At 37.2% G+C, this 14,936-nt stretch overlaps 1 protein-coding gene across 15 annotated transcripts; it reads left to right on the forward strand.

Annotated features, from left to right (window-relative positions):
- Positions 1–1,886: 1,886 nt before the first annotated feature.
- LOC109993154 (complement component receptor 1-like protein) lies at positions 1,887–12,600 on the forward strand. 15 transcript variants are annotated; one of them, XM_020645980.3, is made up of 16 exons: positions 1,887–1,994; positions 2,717–2,817; positions 2,942–3,130; positions 3,259–3,358; positions 3,517–3,590; positions 3,683–3,862; positions 3,970–4,149; positions 4,246–4,345; positions 4,505–4,578; positions 4,735–4,914; positions 5,513–5,698; positions 5,934–5,999; positions 6,410–6,460; positions 6,760–6,820; positions 7,982–8,047; positions 8,321–12,600. In XM_020645980.3, the coding sequence occupies exons 2-16, from the start codon at positions 2,760–2,762 to the stop codon at positions 8,373–8,375; spliced, it is 1,620 nt and encodes a 539-aa protein (XP_020501636.2). In that variant the 5' UTR covers positions 1,887–1,994; positions 2,717–2,759; the 3' UTR covers positions 8,376–12,600. The 15 variants fall into 15 exon arrangements, with proteins under 15 accessions (XP_020501636.2, XP_020501640.2, XP_020501639.2 ...); XM_020645984.3 differs by having other exon boundaries at positions 6,760–6,815; XM_020645983.3 differs by lacking the exon at positions 7,982–8,047.
- Positions 12,601–14,936: the final 2,336 nt, after the last annotated feature.

Consider the following 14,936-nt stretch of genomic DNA (forward strand, 5'->3'; position numbering starts at 1 on the left):
TAGCCTTAAGTTGGACCATCCTATCATCTGTCTGTTCATTATTTAGTTGTGCGTATCATTTAGATATGAGGCCCTTCTGGGTTTTGGTGTGAAACATTTTCTCTTACGCAGTGAACAGCTCATGCCATTCAACATTATGAAACAGGAAGGCGTTTTTCTAGCCGGAAAAGACAAACCCACAGATCCCCACCGCAGATCAACAATCTCCATCAAACCTACTGAAGCTGAAGAGGAAGTAATGTAGAGTCCGAAGAGAGTGTGGAATATTTCATGAGTGATGCAGGGCCATGTGAGTGATACAAGGATCAGTCCTACAGAACTGTAAATGCCCCACCTTTACTTTTGGAAACTTATCGCTCAAAACAAACAGTGACTCAATGGTGACGTGTTTTATACCATGGAAATATGTTGTCAAGTTTAGTATGATAAATCAAATCCAGGGTTGGAGAGGGTAATACAGAATTAAATATCTGTAAGTAACAACCCTCTCTCATCACAAGAAGTGATTTGATAAAATTCTTGGGTTTCTAAATAAGCTGTAAACATTGTTGTCAGTACACTTATATGGACTGTTGGTCTTTCTGTGTCTTATCTTACTCACGTCCCTCATGATGATATCAATGGTAGTTATGTTTAATATGTTTGTATTGATGTCTTCTTTATACTGTTTTTATTTTGTGTATTTCCTGTATGGCGACTGCTGCAAACCAAATTACCCCCTCGGGGTCAATAAAGATTTGTCCAAAACAATCCTTAAACCTCTGGAGTACTGAAACTGAGCAGACATTTCAGTGGTCTAAATGTCACAATTATTTGTCGTCAGTTCCTATCGGATAAAAATGAATGGATCTATAATGTGTATGGGATATGTTACTCCCACTTTTGTTATGCTTATATGTAAACTGAGTGATATCATCACAAATTTCTAATAATGAAATATTTGACCAGAAGAAAACAACAAGAAGTCCAGTATCAAACTCATCTTATTTTATTTTTTTAGGCCTTCAAAGTGAAATGACAGCGGCTCGAAAAGCTTCTTAAAGTGCTGTTACGGCTGGTGTGACTGTTTCAGGGCGTCTTTGTATGTTATTGAAGGAAAGGGCAGAAACATGATGATCATTTGTTTTACGCACCCTTGAACTCGTTGCTCAGGAGGAAGTGTTTCATTTCCTCTCATTCACGCTGCCAGGGTTGGGCACATTACATCACACACTATAAATGCTTTGACTGATAGTCTATATTGTTACCATTGAAATGAAGGTAATTTGCAATCAGAGGACACGTCATTTTTTTTTTGTCTAAGCTTTATTCAACCAGTATTTTCTGTTGTATTTGTGTAGCACACAAAGCAGTCATTACAGATTCCATTGAAAGCTTTTTCTTCCTCTTTTGGGGGCAAAAATCAAATATCCTCATTGAAAAAAGGGTAACATTTTGGTATTCATCAATATTAAAATATGGTATTTTGTTATGGGGGAAATAACTAATTGTTCCTGTATATCCTTGTATTATTTACAAAAGTAAACAACTCCTGAATTGATCAACATTTTTCTGGTAAACAACAAAAAAAAAAATTCTACTGATAAATTAACTTTTAAGAATGATCCTTTTTTTTTGCACGCAATAGGGTAAAGGCAGCGGAATTTATTTCATTTAGATTCTTTATGTTTGATTAACCCAAAAACTACAATTCCCTACAGGCTAATAACTTCAATAAATAATAAATAGTAAATAAATCAACAGAGGTCTCACCGTTATCTTGAGAGTATAGCCAATGACAAAACAAAAGTTTACATGTTTTTAAACATAAATTTGTGATAATATCCCTTTTACATTTCCACTGAAATTTGACTTTTGGTTCAGCTCAGGTCATAATTACGTCAGTATTTAAGCCACGCCCATTTCCGGCAAGGCGTCTTAACAGTTAACATTAAAGATCACCATTGTGAACGCAGCAGCTACCAGAGCAACACTTCTGACTTACAGCTAGTTTGGTAAGTTAAAAAAGAAATAACTCGATGTTTTACCAACTATGCAACACGCCGCCAAAGCCTGAAGAAAAAACAAAATTGGCGTTAACGGCCTAAAAGAGGAACGACATTGTTGTTGTGACATTAAGCTAAGTTAAGCTGTTTTGCTGTTGCGATCTTGATTATGAGTAAGTTCAGACCGTCGGGTGACCACACCGTAATATTTTCCTACACCTTTGTTAACTGTAATTTATTTCGGCATAGTTTAAACGTTTAAATTGAAGGTAGTTTTAGGGTTTTCTCGTTGGTTTAACATGACGAGTTGCCGCCCACAATGTGTTGTGTTAACGGAAGACGTACATGACCTGGCGTGTTAGCACGTTTTACGGGCTGCTTTTATCATGCTGTAATGTCTTGTTTTTTAGTTCCCATGTGTTCCAACTTACGCCGAATTTGCAAATCCGTTATATGGAGACGGAAAAGTTGTGAATTAGCTCAGTAAGGCGATCCACAGAGGCAGCGTTTGCGTAATTTGCTAATGTTGACAGATTTTGAACGGGAGTTTGGCGTGAACTAATATTTTGGCTACAAAGGATACGGCGACACATTTACCGTACCTGCAACAATTAAAACCAGTCATACATTTCAGATAAAACATGCTTTTTCAGATAGATGCTCTGTGTATTTTTTAGGTTAATTGTTGTTTTGGTTTAGCTTAACAGCTTAATGGCGTTTTTGTTTGGCAGAAATGGCTCTTTGACTCCAGCCAAAACATTGCCAAATCCCATCATGGCTGTCTGTCTCGTCTTTCTACTCAGCAGTCTTGGCCTTGCTATTACTGCTCAAGGTGAGTGGCAGTGGGGATAAGCTGGAGACACCAACGTGATTATAAACAAGCTCCTGTTTGGTCTTTTACTATCTTGTCATCCCCTCAAGAGTTCATCTTTCCCCGTCTTCATTTATCATTACAGCTCAAGACTGTCCCAAGCCTGTTCCAGGACCCAACATGAATTTAAAGGGCAATGACATAGTTTTGCAAGAATTCCCAGATGGGACCAAAGTGACTTTTACCTGTGAAGTTGGCTACCAGTCTGCAGGAGGGTCTGGAGTCAGTACTTGTTCTGCTGGGAATTGGAGTCCTGTGAGGCTGCAATGCGAGAGTGAATATGAACAATTTCTGTTATTGTTTCTCTGGGCAGAGCACTTTTATAAATAACATAAAATATATTGTTTTTTAGATAAGTTAATGATCATTTTCTGACCAGGCTGTTGACGTGTCTCATTTCAGGGAAAAACTGTGGTGCACTTGAAGCTGTAATAAATGGTGACATAACTTACCCTACATCAACCCTGTTTGGTGATACAGCGGTGGTAACTTGCAACGCTGGGTTAGTAACAAACTGATAACTCTGAGGGTTCATGTTCATTGAGACTATCACAGCTCACTTTTTAATATTTGTCCACTGTTTGCCAACATTACAACTTATTCCAATCGAAGTGATTGTTGTGTCAAAAGTGATATTTTAATTTTTGATTCCCTAATTAGATACAGACGGGTTGGTCGAGAGACAATCCGCTGTGGAGACGCAGGTTGGTTGGACAGGTTGCCTGTATGTGAAGGTTAGTCATTTCTTTGTTAATACGAGGCTCATGACTTAAGAATAATGTAAGTGATTATTTCAGCTTAAACCCATGTACCTTTCATTGTGCAGTGTCTAAGTGTGGTCCACCACCTGCGATAGCTGATGGCACATTCTATCCAGAAAAAGAAGAGTATGAATACAGGGAAGTTGTGCGTTACACCTGTCAGAAGGATTTAACTCTCAATGGATCCAAATCAGTCTCCTGTTCAGAAGATGGAACATTTACACCTGCAGCTCCAACATGTATAAGTAAGACTTTGAAATGTTCTCCAACCTTTCCGAACACCAAAGTCATCTTAGCCGTGGTTGACAGGCTCACATATGGCGATTGACTTTATGTTTGTATTCCCCTGCAGATGTTCAATGTGAAGCCCCAAATATCGACAATGCCGAATATATTGCAGGTTCTCTGAATTCTTACAAATACAAAGCTACAGTGACACATCAGTGCAGAACTGGATATATGATGATAGGACAAAGTACCTCTGTATGTGAAATAGATGGCGAGTGGTCACCTAAACTTCTGGAATGTCAACGTAAGCCAAATAATTATTATTTATTTTTTAGATAAGTTAATGATCATTTTCTGACCAGGCTGTTGACATTTTGTGCATGACGTTTTCTCATTTCAGGGAAAAACTGTGGTGCACTTGAAGCTGTAATAAATGGTACAATAACTTACCCTACATCAACCCTGTTTGGTGATACAGCGGTGGTAACTTGCAACACTGGGTTAGTAACAAACTGATAACTCTGAGGGTTCATGTTCATTGAGACTATCACAACTCAACTTTTTAATATTTATCCACTGTTTGCCAACATTACAACTTATTCCAATCGAAGTGATTGTTGTGTCAAAAGTAATATTTTTATTTTTGATTCCCTAATTAGATACAAACTGGTTGGTCGAGATACAATCCGCTGTGGAGACGCAGGTTGGTTGGACAGGTTGCCTGTATGTGAAGGTTAGTCATTTCTTTGTAGATACGAGCCTCATGACTTAAGAATAATTTGGCGATGTGGCGATAGCATTTTTTCTCACACCAAATTCCAAAGTCATCTTAGCTGTGGTTGACAGGCTCACATATGGCGATTGACTTTATGTTTGTATTCCCCTGCAGAGGTTCAGTGTAAAGCCCCAAATATCGACAATGCCGACTTTACTTCAGGTTCTCGGTATCCTTACAAATACAAAGCTACAGTGACACATCAGTGCAGAACTGGATATATGATGATAGGACAAAGTACCTCTGTATGTGGAATAGATGGCCAGTGGTCACCTAAACTTCTGGAATGTAAACGTAAGCCAAATAATTATTATTTTCTGATTTCAGCTTCATGAATGAAAAATCACCTGCTGTGTGTTAACATGATTTTTGGACTGATCCAGATGTCATCACGTCCTCACAAATGTCTATTTTTTTCTTCCTAATGAGTTCAAATAGATTTAAAAAGTTAGGATGTGGCAATAGCATTTTTTCTCACACCAAATTCCCAAGTTATTTACTTTTCTCACATTTATTTTTAAGTATAGTTAAGCTGATATATTCTTTCCTCAAACTTGTAACTTGTTAAGTCTACTGTGTGGCAAATAATTACTTTCCAAATGTTCAAATTTGGCTTTTACAATCTGTGTATCATGGCTTTTTTTTATTTAGTGCATGTGCAAATATTTGAGGAAAGAAGCCCCTCCCCCTCAACATCCTTTAATCTTTATATTTTCATTCCATCCTTATGCTTCCCACAAAGTGATCAGTCCAGTCCGTTCTGTTTAAAGCATGCAAACTACAAGTCCTGAACAGAAAAGAGCAGAGCAGCATGCACCGGTGATAGAAGCTTGTGCTTGATCTTAGTTCAATGTGTCCTCCCTTCTAGTGTTTCTCTTCTTTATCTTTACAGCCAAAAACTGTTCCAAACCTGTCGGAGGAGTCAACATGAATTTGAAGGACAGAAATACGCCCACATTCCCACATGGAACGAGCGTTACGTTTGTCTGTGATGCTGGCTACGAGTCTGCAGGAGGCTCTGCAGTCACTACCTGTACTACGGGGAATTGGAGCCCTGTGACGCTGAAATGCGTGAAGAGTGAATATTTGCGCTTTCTATTACCTTTCACCTTTATGGAACCCTCAAGTTAAAAAAATGTCTTACCTGCAGATTAAAGCTCTTTTAGGTTAGGGACTGATATTTTTTAGTGACCAGTATGTGCGCATGAAATGATATGAAATTCTACAGTTTTCATATTAACATTTTTAAAAATCAATCTGGATGCATCCTATATGTCTGTTACACTAACAATGTTATCTTTTACGTTTTGCAGAATTGCCCACCCCAACTACGACAGACAAGCCAGGTGGAAAGGAAGGTGATGGTGATGGAGGGACAGGTAGAGTTCATGTTAACATTTCAGTACAGTGTGTTTTTAACAATATCAGTTCTTCAGTATATTTAAGCTCAAACTGCTGCCATTAAGACGACAACTGAATGATCCAAGTGACTTTCTATCAGTAGAGGTATAGAGCAGTCATTTTATTTTCTGGCCGTATTTCATTTGTTAGGTTTGGTATTATCTTAATAATAATAATAATAATAAGTTTATTTGTGTAGCACTTTTTCAAGACAAGGTTTTACAAAGACATAATTACGTGTAAAAAAGTAACTGGATGGTCGCCAGTTCAAAATAAAATAAATAAAAGTACTGCACTTTAAATCGTCTGTGTGGGAAACACTGCTCTTATGATTGTCCACTTTTACCAGCCTCACATACCTACTCTGTTCTTTTTTTTTATTTTGCAGACAACGGTGGAAGCAGCACTGGTACAACTGTGGGGATTATTATTGGATGTGGTAAGTTTCAACTTAATCCTTGAACAGCAGATAAAGTATATTATGCATCATGTTTTTGTCTATGTGAAACTCTGTTGTTGGATTGTCTTCATGCTGTTAAAGGCTGAGGTTTATTAATGAGATACATTTTGCCATGGAAGGTTCATTTTGTATAAACTTATATACTAACAGAGTTTTGTTCAAGAATAAAGTATTCCAATGACCACTTTTGTCAAGAAGGTTTTAAGCATTTAAATGGTGCTACATTTGTTGGCCTCATCCCTATTTCTTTATTTTTACATCATCTCCATTTTTTGCAGTTGCAGGTCTCTTCCTGGTCGTTCTTGCAATCTATTATTTCAAGAAAAAGAAAAAGGCAGGGTAAAATGTAGTTTTATCTAACTCTGCAGACTAACCTCTGAGCTTTGCTGGATCCCTCTGTGGCTTTTTAACTTTTCTTATATGTCTCAGTGCTTTTTCTTCTTTCAGCGTCTTCATCCTGTCCAGCTCTGATTGCTGAGTGTTGTGTGTGTTTAGACTGTGTGCTTTCACAAGGCCTTTGTTCAAGGTTTATTCTCTCTAACAAACAGCATTAATGTTGTCATCATTGTAACTTATCAGTAGGGCATCATTGTGATGAGAGCACAGGTATCTTGCACTAAGTGCAGATGCACAGTCCTGTCAGTTTCCGTGAGTGTCACAAACTAACATGAGCAAAAAGGAAGTACTTGTGCTCGTCAAATAGACGCACAGAAAAGACTTCATGCTTCTCATACACTCCCATGTCTAAAGTCCAGAGCCAACAGGAACACACTGCGACAGAAGCTTTTGGTATTTAAGTGTACATTGCAGACTTGTTCCAAGGCACAGGACAATCTTACGTTTCCGTTATTTAAAACATTTTCTATTTTAATCATTGAAAGAGGAAGTGGCTACAGGTGTGACACATCTCCAGACATCTTTTTTCTTTTTTTTTTTTAAAGGTGGGGTTATTTGTGTGTAATGCTTCACTTTTTGTTTAGGAGAGCGTCTTAAAAAATGAAACATATTATACCTCCTTTAACACAGTGAAACCTGACTGTGTGAAGAGTTCCTAAACGTGTGTGGCATTCACATTTTGTTATCTTTGTGTTAAACAAATTCAAAGCCAGTAATCGTTGTCAATGCAAATAAAACCAAACAACACAAATGGTGTTATGATGATGTTGGCGATGTGAACATTGTTTAAACATTTGACTTTTCAGTGATCTCGTTCACTGCAGCAATTTGAGCTTCTGTTGGGAGTGTAACAAGAAAATCCACATTCGATAACAACCTTCTGTTTTAATAGTGATTCTCAGGTGACCTGTTGAATTCTGCATTAAGAGATGAACTTCTGCAAGAGGCAAATTGTTTGCAACATAAAGGCCTTGTGTGAAGTATTCTGTTGCTTTTGGGTGAAGCGGGTGTTTTCCTCCTCTTCCTGTAGCTCCTCTTGCTTCCTGTCTGCCTGATCGATCCCGTGGTTAGCATTAATATTGATGAGTGGTTTTTGGATTGCAGCTTTCAGAAAGGCACTGCTGAAAATGAGACTACAGGTGACGGAAACTCTGTGGAGCTCCAGAGTGGGTAAGAAGACGGACCACTGAGCACATTCAAACTCTTTCATGCCCAGTGACTTAACACTGCTGTGTGACAATGTCTTTAAATGTTCACTCTGTACAGACATGATGAATTCTTATCATTCTTAATTGATGATTTTTTTTCTCTCTTTCATGGTTGCCTGCACTCCTTTGCAACCTGCTGGGCAACTTTCTGCAATCTTTCAGTGGGATTTTAGATTTTCTTTCAACATGTCTTAACTTTTATCACTTTTCTTTTTCTCCTTTCTTTTTTCTGTAGTAAGCACAGCGCTGCTGTTGGTACAACATTACTGAATGAGAAAACGTCTGATTAAGAAGAGGATCGTCACTGGACTAGTCATCGAATGTATTTGTGCCGTCCATGTCCATGTTGATTGCGCAGGCTCATTGAAAGTGTTTCCGCAGAAAGTCTGAGATTATGAATTCTCAGCAGAACAAGCTGAAGCCTTAGCAAATGCTCGAGGGGGGCTTCTCTGATCTTTTACATTTTAGCACGTCGCTCAAAACGCCTTAGTTTTAGTCTTGTATATTTCAATAGAGCGATGCCTTGTAAGCTCTCTACATCATCATAACAGTTTTTCATTGTCAGTAATTATGAAGGAGTGAGGACCTCATGGCCCGGTTGTTCAAAAGTTATCTGTTTGGACCAGAACTTGAAATCGGGTTGTCCAAAGGTTATTAGATAAGATCAAGTGATCAAATCCTGTCTTTTTATCCGGATCAAACCCCGAGCTTCAGTTCTTCAAAACTCTAAAGAAGGATCAAGATTACTTTTGATCACATAAAATCTGTATTATCCTGATTCCAGCAGAGGTCTAAAAAACCATAACATTTGTCAAACAACACAATGTTCTTAGAGGGGAGTGGATATTTGAAGACATTATTGAATCTATAAAAGTATATCCAGAACAGCTTGATCCAATACTGTTTTCCTTTGAGGAAAAAACTGGACAAACCTGAGTTAGTTCTGGAAAAATGGATTTCCAAGCCCAGCTCATTTTAATCTGGATTGAACCTTTTGATCAACCGGGCCCAATATTATTAAAAAGACATATACTTGCACTAAAGCACGCAGATCAGCTCAGCTTTGCCAATACTGCACATTTACACGATGACTTAAATGAAGAAAAATCTGTAAATAATTTTTTTAGTAGTAGTAATAAATATTTATTTCGGTCCATGACCACAAAGCATAGAACATACACGAACAATAATAAGAATTTAAAAAACAATGGCCGAAAAGGTGTAGGATGAAGCCGAGGCTTATTATGCCTACCCTTTAAACATTTCATTTCTACAGTATATCAAAACAAGAATAGCTGCAAAAAAACAAAAACAAACAAAGTAACCTGATTTCACAAAACAGAAAACATTTGTCAGTTAACCAAAACAAAACAATAAAAAGGAAAAAAATAAATAAATTAAAAGCTTCCATAAATGATTAATTATAGTCAAACTATAGTTATAAACTATTATAGATTTTCTATACATTTATATATTATATATGTATAGATCATGTACATAACTAGATTATATGTATAATTATAGCAGCAGTATTAGTACTGCTGTTGGTGTCATTATCATAATGATGTTTTATATTTTTCTATTACCCTGAATTTGAACAGTTTTTTGAATTTTCTAATTGAGCTGCACATTTTTAATTTGTTATTTAAGTTGTTCCAGAGGTTAACCCCTTTAACAGATAAGCACCTACTTTTGGTGTTAGTTCTTGCCCTTGAATTTTTTGAAAAGATTTATTTAATCTTGTGCCTTTAATGGAGAGACAGGACAGTGGATAGAGTTGGAAATCAGGGAGAGAGAGTGGGGAATGACATGTCCCTTGAATTTTTGAACATACATGTTCCCCTTAGTTTAAACGTGCTTTCTCTAGCCCTGAACAGTTCCTGGATGCAGTATGGAAGTGCATTATTCTGTGCCTTGTACATTATAACAGCAGTGTTGAGGTCAGCTAGGTCTTCTAGTTTTAAAGTGTGTAGTTTGATGAATAGAGGATTTGTTGATTCATAGTAATTGGTATGATTCACAATTCTGATGGCTTTCTTTTGTAGTATGAAAATTGGGTTTACGTTTGTTTTGTGTTACCCCATACTTCCACGCAGTACGTAATGTATGGAAGAATGAGGGAGCAGTACAATATATAAAGTGAGCTCTGATTCAAAATATTTTTCATTTTAAATTGTGTATCTGTGATTTCCAGTTGAGTTTATTATCTATTATGATGCCCAAAAAATTATTTTCATTTCCACGTTCAATTTGAAAATCATGGATCTTGAGTTAAGCCTGTTTATTCATTTTTCTATTGCCAAAGATAATATGTTTAGTTTTGCTTAGGTTCAATGACAGCTTATTAATGTCAAACCACTTCTTTAGAATTGTTAATTCCTTTTCCACTGCATTCAGGTATTCCTTGATTTTGTTGAAGTTTTTGAAGACTTCTACTGTTGAGCTGTATAATTGAGAAAGTACAATCCATTCTTGCACTTTTAAATTGTTTATCAGTGTAGTACACGCAATTGTTGTTTATGTTATTATAAAGGTTGTTTTCAGGATTAATTTCATTATAAATGTCATGCATTTTGTGCTCTGTGTAATCAAAGTTAGCAAAATTCAAATGTTCATGCTTGCTGTAAAGACTATATACGCAATCTCCCCCAATATTATCATTTCCAATGTCTACAAACTCATCGTCATCAACATTTCTGAATGGGTGCAAGTAGTCCTCCTCAAAATCTGTCATTTGTTTTTAGTACAGTCCACACACACCAAATACACACATCTACACAATAGTCCCTGCAGAATTTGGTCTAGGAACTGCCTAACTTTTCTAGCTGCTCAATGCTCCGAATGCACAGAACTTTAGCCTGTTCTGGTATGCCGTTCATTTTAACAAACACTTTGCAGTTAGAGGTCCAAGTGGCCTGAATTTTCCCTTGCTTCTTCAAGAACCTTTCTTGTCTTGCAGTATCTGCACATTTATTTTGGTGAGATGCTCATTAATATAGACATTTGTGCCCTTCAATCTGCGGCCCTGCCTGAGCAGGTCAATTTTGTGCTTTCTGTTGGGAAAGTGGACTATGACAACATGTTTGTCTGTTTGATTCCTTGTTGGAATAATGTGGCATGCTTCAATGTTGTGTCTATTTATAGAGATTTGTTTTTCATGAAGGAAGGCTGTTACCTGAGCCTCGATTGAATCATCATGGCCAGCGCTGTCCGCCTCTCGCACATCCCCATTCAGGGCCCGAGCATAAGAGCGTGGTTTGAGCGCTAGTCCAGTTATAATGACATCATTTATACGCGTATACTGCTCCAAATCCGATACACGTGTTTCCAAAGAGTTTCCAAAGAGTTTATCTTGTTCTTTTGCTCCTCGTTTGCCATCTTAAGTTCCTTGATTTCATCCATCAGATTTATTATAGTACGCCGCTGTTTGTTTATGGTCGCCAATTCATCACCCATTATGTTCAAGGAAGACTTTAACTCTCTATGTCCTTCTTAATTTCTTTTGTGGCCATATTGCCGCAAGAGACTCAGTTGAAGCACTGACCTGCTGAAGCCTGTTTGTAGCTGTCTGCTGGTGATGGAAGGTGTAAGGCCTGGCCTGGTGGAGCTGGCTGCTGGTTAAGCCTGGGCCTGGCCTGGTGGAGCTGGCTGCTGGTTAAGCCTGGGCCTGGCCTGGTGGAGCTGGCTGCTGGTTAAGCCTGGGCCTGGTGAGGTTTGAGATGCACGGGAGGACCTGAAACCTTGCTCTGAAAACAACTCTTCACTCACTTCAGTTCATAATGTTCTCTTATGACTTCAGCCTCTTCAACCAAGGTGTAGGGTTTATTTGAGTTCGCAGTGGAGCTTGAAAAGTTTAGATACATTAAAGGAAGAATGTACAACTTTGATCCAGCAGGTGTCGCCCTTGAGCACCAGCATGAAACCAAAACAAACTATATGGCCACACTGAATCCTCCACACACCATAATTAAGCACTTAGAGTAAGCAGTGCACAAAATGATCCTCATCTCAAACTGCATTGTTGTGTTAACATGCTAATGGTTAGCTCGAAGCTTCACAGTGCATGTAAATTTAAACGGAATAACCATGATCTAAAAATGCTTATGTGATGTTCAAATAAGCAGTGAGTACACTAAGTTCTGTTCTGTAGTCCTTGACTTAAACAGCTTTTATAATCAAGGGGAGGAGCTGGCCGGCCGTCCCGTCGTGTAAACTCGATGTAAAGACGGCTCACTTAGACTGTCATGACTCACAGAGATATTTACAGAGGATATACTTTATTTAGGTGTAAAATGTCACACATTCTTCCTTTAATGGATGTTTATCAAGTCCTTTATGTTATTTCTCTCCTGTATTTAGTATTTATACAGTTTACTAAAAGGCCCAACTAATGAAAGGAGATGGAAATGAGCAAGAAATATGAACTCTGTGCAACACACCAGTTTCATGATTTGTGTTGTAAGTATGTTAAATTGCATTGTCCTTATTAAATTCAATAATTTGATTGAAATGCAACACATATTCTACATCCAGAGTTTTAATGCATGTTATTCATAAATACTTTATCCACACTAAAGACGACGCATACAACGTGTATGGCTACACATCAATGAGTACAAACACTGACATAATACATCTGATACCAAAGGCTACAGTGCCACCTTGTGGATTTGACACAAAACTACAAAATGGTTCAAATGATCTCTTAATAAGTTAGCAGACAATCCAGTGATGGAATCTCACAAACCCAATTTACTTACAGGTATCGGTGCTTACCTATTTTTTATTTTTCTTCTGTACAAACAGTGTTTTATTACTTTGCAGAATAACATTTCAGTAACAGAGACAAAAAAAAGCTCTAAAGCTTTATAGCATATTATGCACTTTAAGTGTTTTAGTCGTTGTGTTATTACTTTCACTTACATACAGATCATTCTTCCTCCACTGCTGCAGATGTAGCCAGTCTGTCCTGACACTCCGTATGCTACTAAAATGTCTCTGCGTTGTGTTGTGTATGATGAGACGAAGACCAAAAACTTCCTTGCCAACTGGAGAAAATTTATTTTCACACCATCTTCCTGTGTAAAATAAAATACATTCAGTACAGCAACTTCATACGACTGGGCTTCAACATGCACACCTTTCCTCAGCGGGGTCTCAGGCCGTCTGACACAATGCATACAGGTGTACTGTGACATTCTTTTATAAACGAGAACAAAAACTAAATAAGAAGTATAAATTGTATTTCAGCTTATTTCTTACTCAGCAGTGGCAATTTTGTGTTTTTGTCAAAACTGAAAATGTACTTAAACAGCTAAACTAATCTTCTTATACTGTACACTTCACGTTATATTAAAAGTGCATGTAAAAATATTCATATTTGAAAAAGATGACAAAATGTAAATATGACTTAAAGAACAGACTTTTGGTGAATTATAAATAATTTTGACAAAGCATTTTAACACACCTGTTACACAGACATTAGTCAGGAATGTTATAATATTAATATCATAATACTCATAACATTTCATGAGTGATGCAGGGCCATGTGAGGGATACAGCAAGAATCAGTCCTACAGAACTGTCAATCTGGGTTTTGGTGTGAAACATTTTCTCTTATGCAGTGAACAGCTCATGCCATTCAACATTATGAAACAGGAAGGCGTTTTTCTAGCCGGAAAAGACAAACCCACAGATCCCCACCGCAGATCAACAATCTCCATCAAACCTACTGAAGCTGAAGAGGAAGTAATGTAGAGTCCGAAGAGAGTGTGGAATATTTCATGAGTGATGCAGGGCCATGTGAGTGATACAAGGATCAGTCCTACAGAACTGTAAATGCCCCACCTTTACTTTTGGAAACTTATCGCTCAAAACAAGCAGTGACTCAATGGTGACGTGTTTTATACCATGGAAATATGTTGTCAAGTTTAGTATGATAAATCAAATCCAGGGTTGGAGAGGGTAATACAGAATTAAATATCTGTAAGTAACAACCCTCTCTCATCACAAGAAGTGATTTGATAAAATTCTTGGGTTTCTAAATAAGCTGTAAACATTGTTGTCAGTACACTTATATGGACTGTTGGTCTTTCTGTGTCTTATCTTACTCACGTCCCTCATGATGATATCAATGGTAGTTATGTTTAATATGTTTGTATTGATGTCTTCTTTATACTGTTTTTATTTTGTGTATTGCCTGAATGGTGGTGAAATATGGTATTTTGTTATGGGGGAAATGACAAATTGTTCCTGTGTGTATCCTTTCCTTTGTATTATTTAGCCTACAAAAAAATGAACAACCCCTGAATTGATCAACGTTTTGCTGGAAAACAATAAAAAAATGTTTTGTACTGATGAATTAAGATTTAAGAATGATTATTTTTTGCAAGCTATAGGGCAAAGGGCAGTGGAATCTTTTTTAATTTGTTTTTTTATGTTTGATTAAACCAAAAACTACAATTCCCTACAGGCTAATAACTTCAAAAATCAAATCAATCGCAAATCAAGAGAGGCCTCACCGTTATCTTGAGAGGATAGCCAATTAGTGGAGGAACAAACCCCCAAAAAAGGCTTTACTTTTCAAGATACCCCTACCCAAGGTCGAACTAAGCACAACCATATTTTTTCATAACTTGAACTTGTCTAGTTTATGAAACGGATGGTTGTATAAAAATATTTTACTGCAAAATAACTTTTTTTTAGATGTTTCATGCATCTTACCAAAAAATGAAAATACAGCTCTAGCCTTATCACATGTATCTCTGGAAATCAGAATCAGAATTTCACCAAATTTGGACAGGATGTTCACAGATAGTTATTAGTTACAATTATGCAAAGTTTTCATCAAT

Source organism: Labrus bergylta, chromosome 12, assembly GCF_963930695.1.
Source record: "Labrus bergylta chromosome 12, fLabBer1.1, whole genome shotgun sequence".
NCBI classification, from domain to species: domain Eukaryota; kingdom Metazoa; phylum Chordata; class Actinopteri; order Labriformes; family Labridae; genus Labrus; species Labrus bergylta.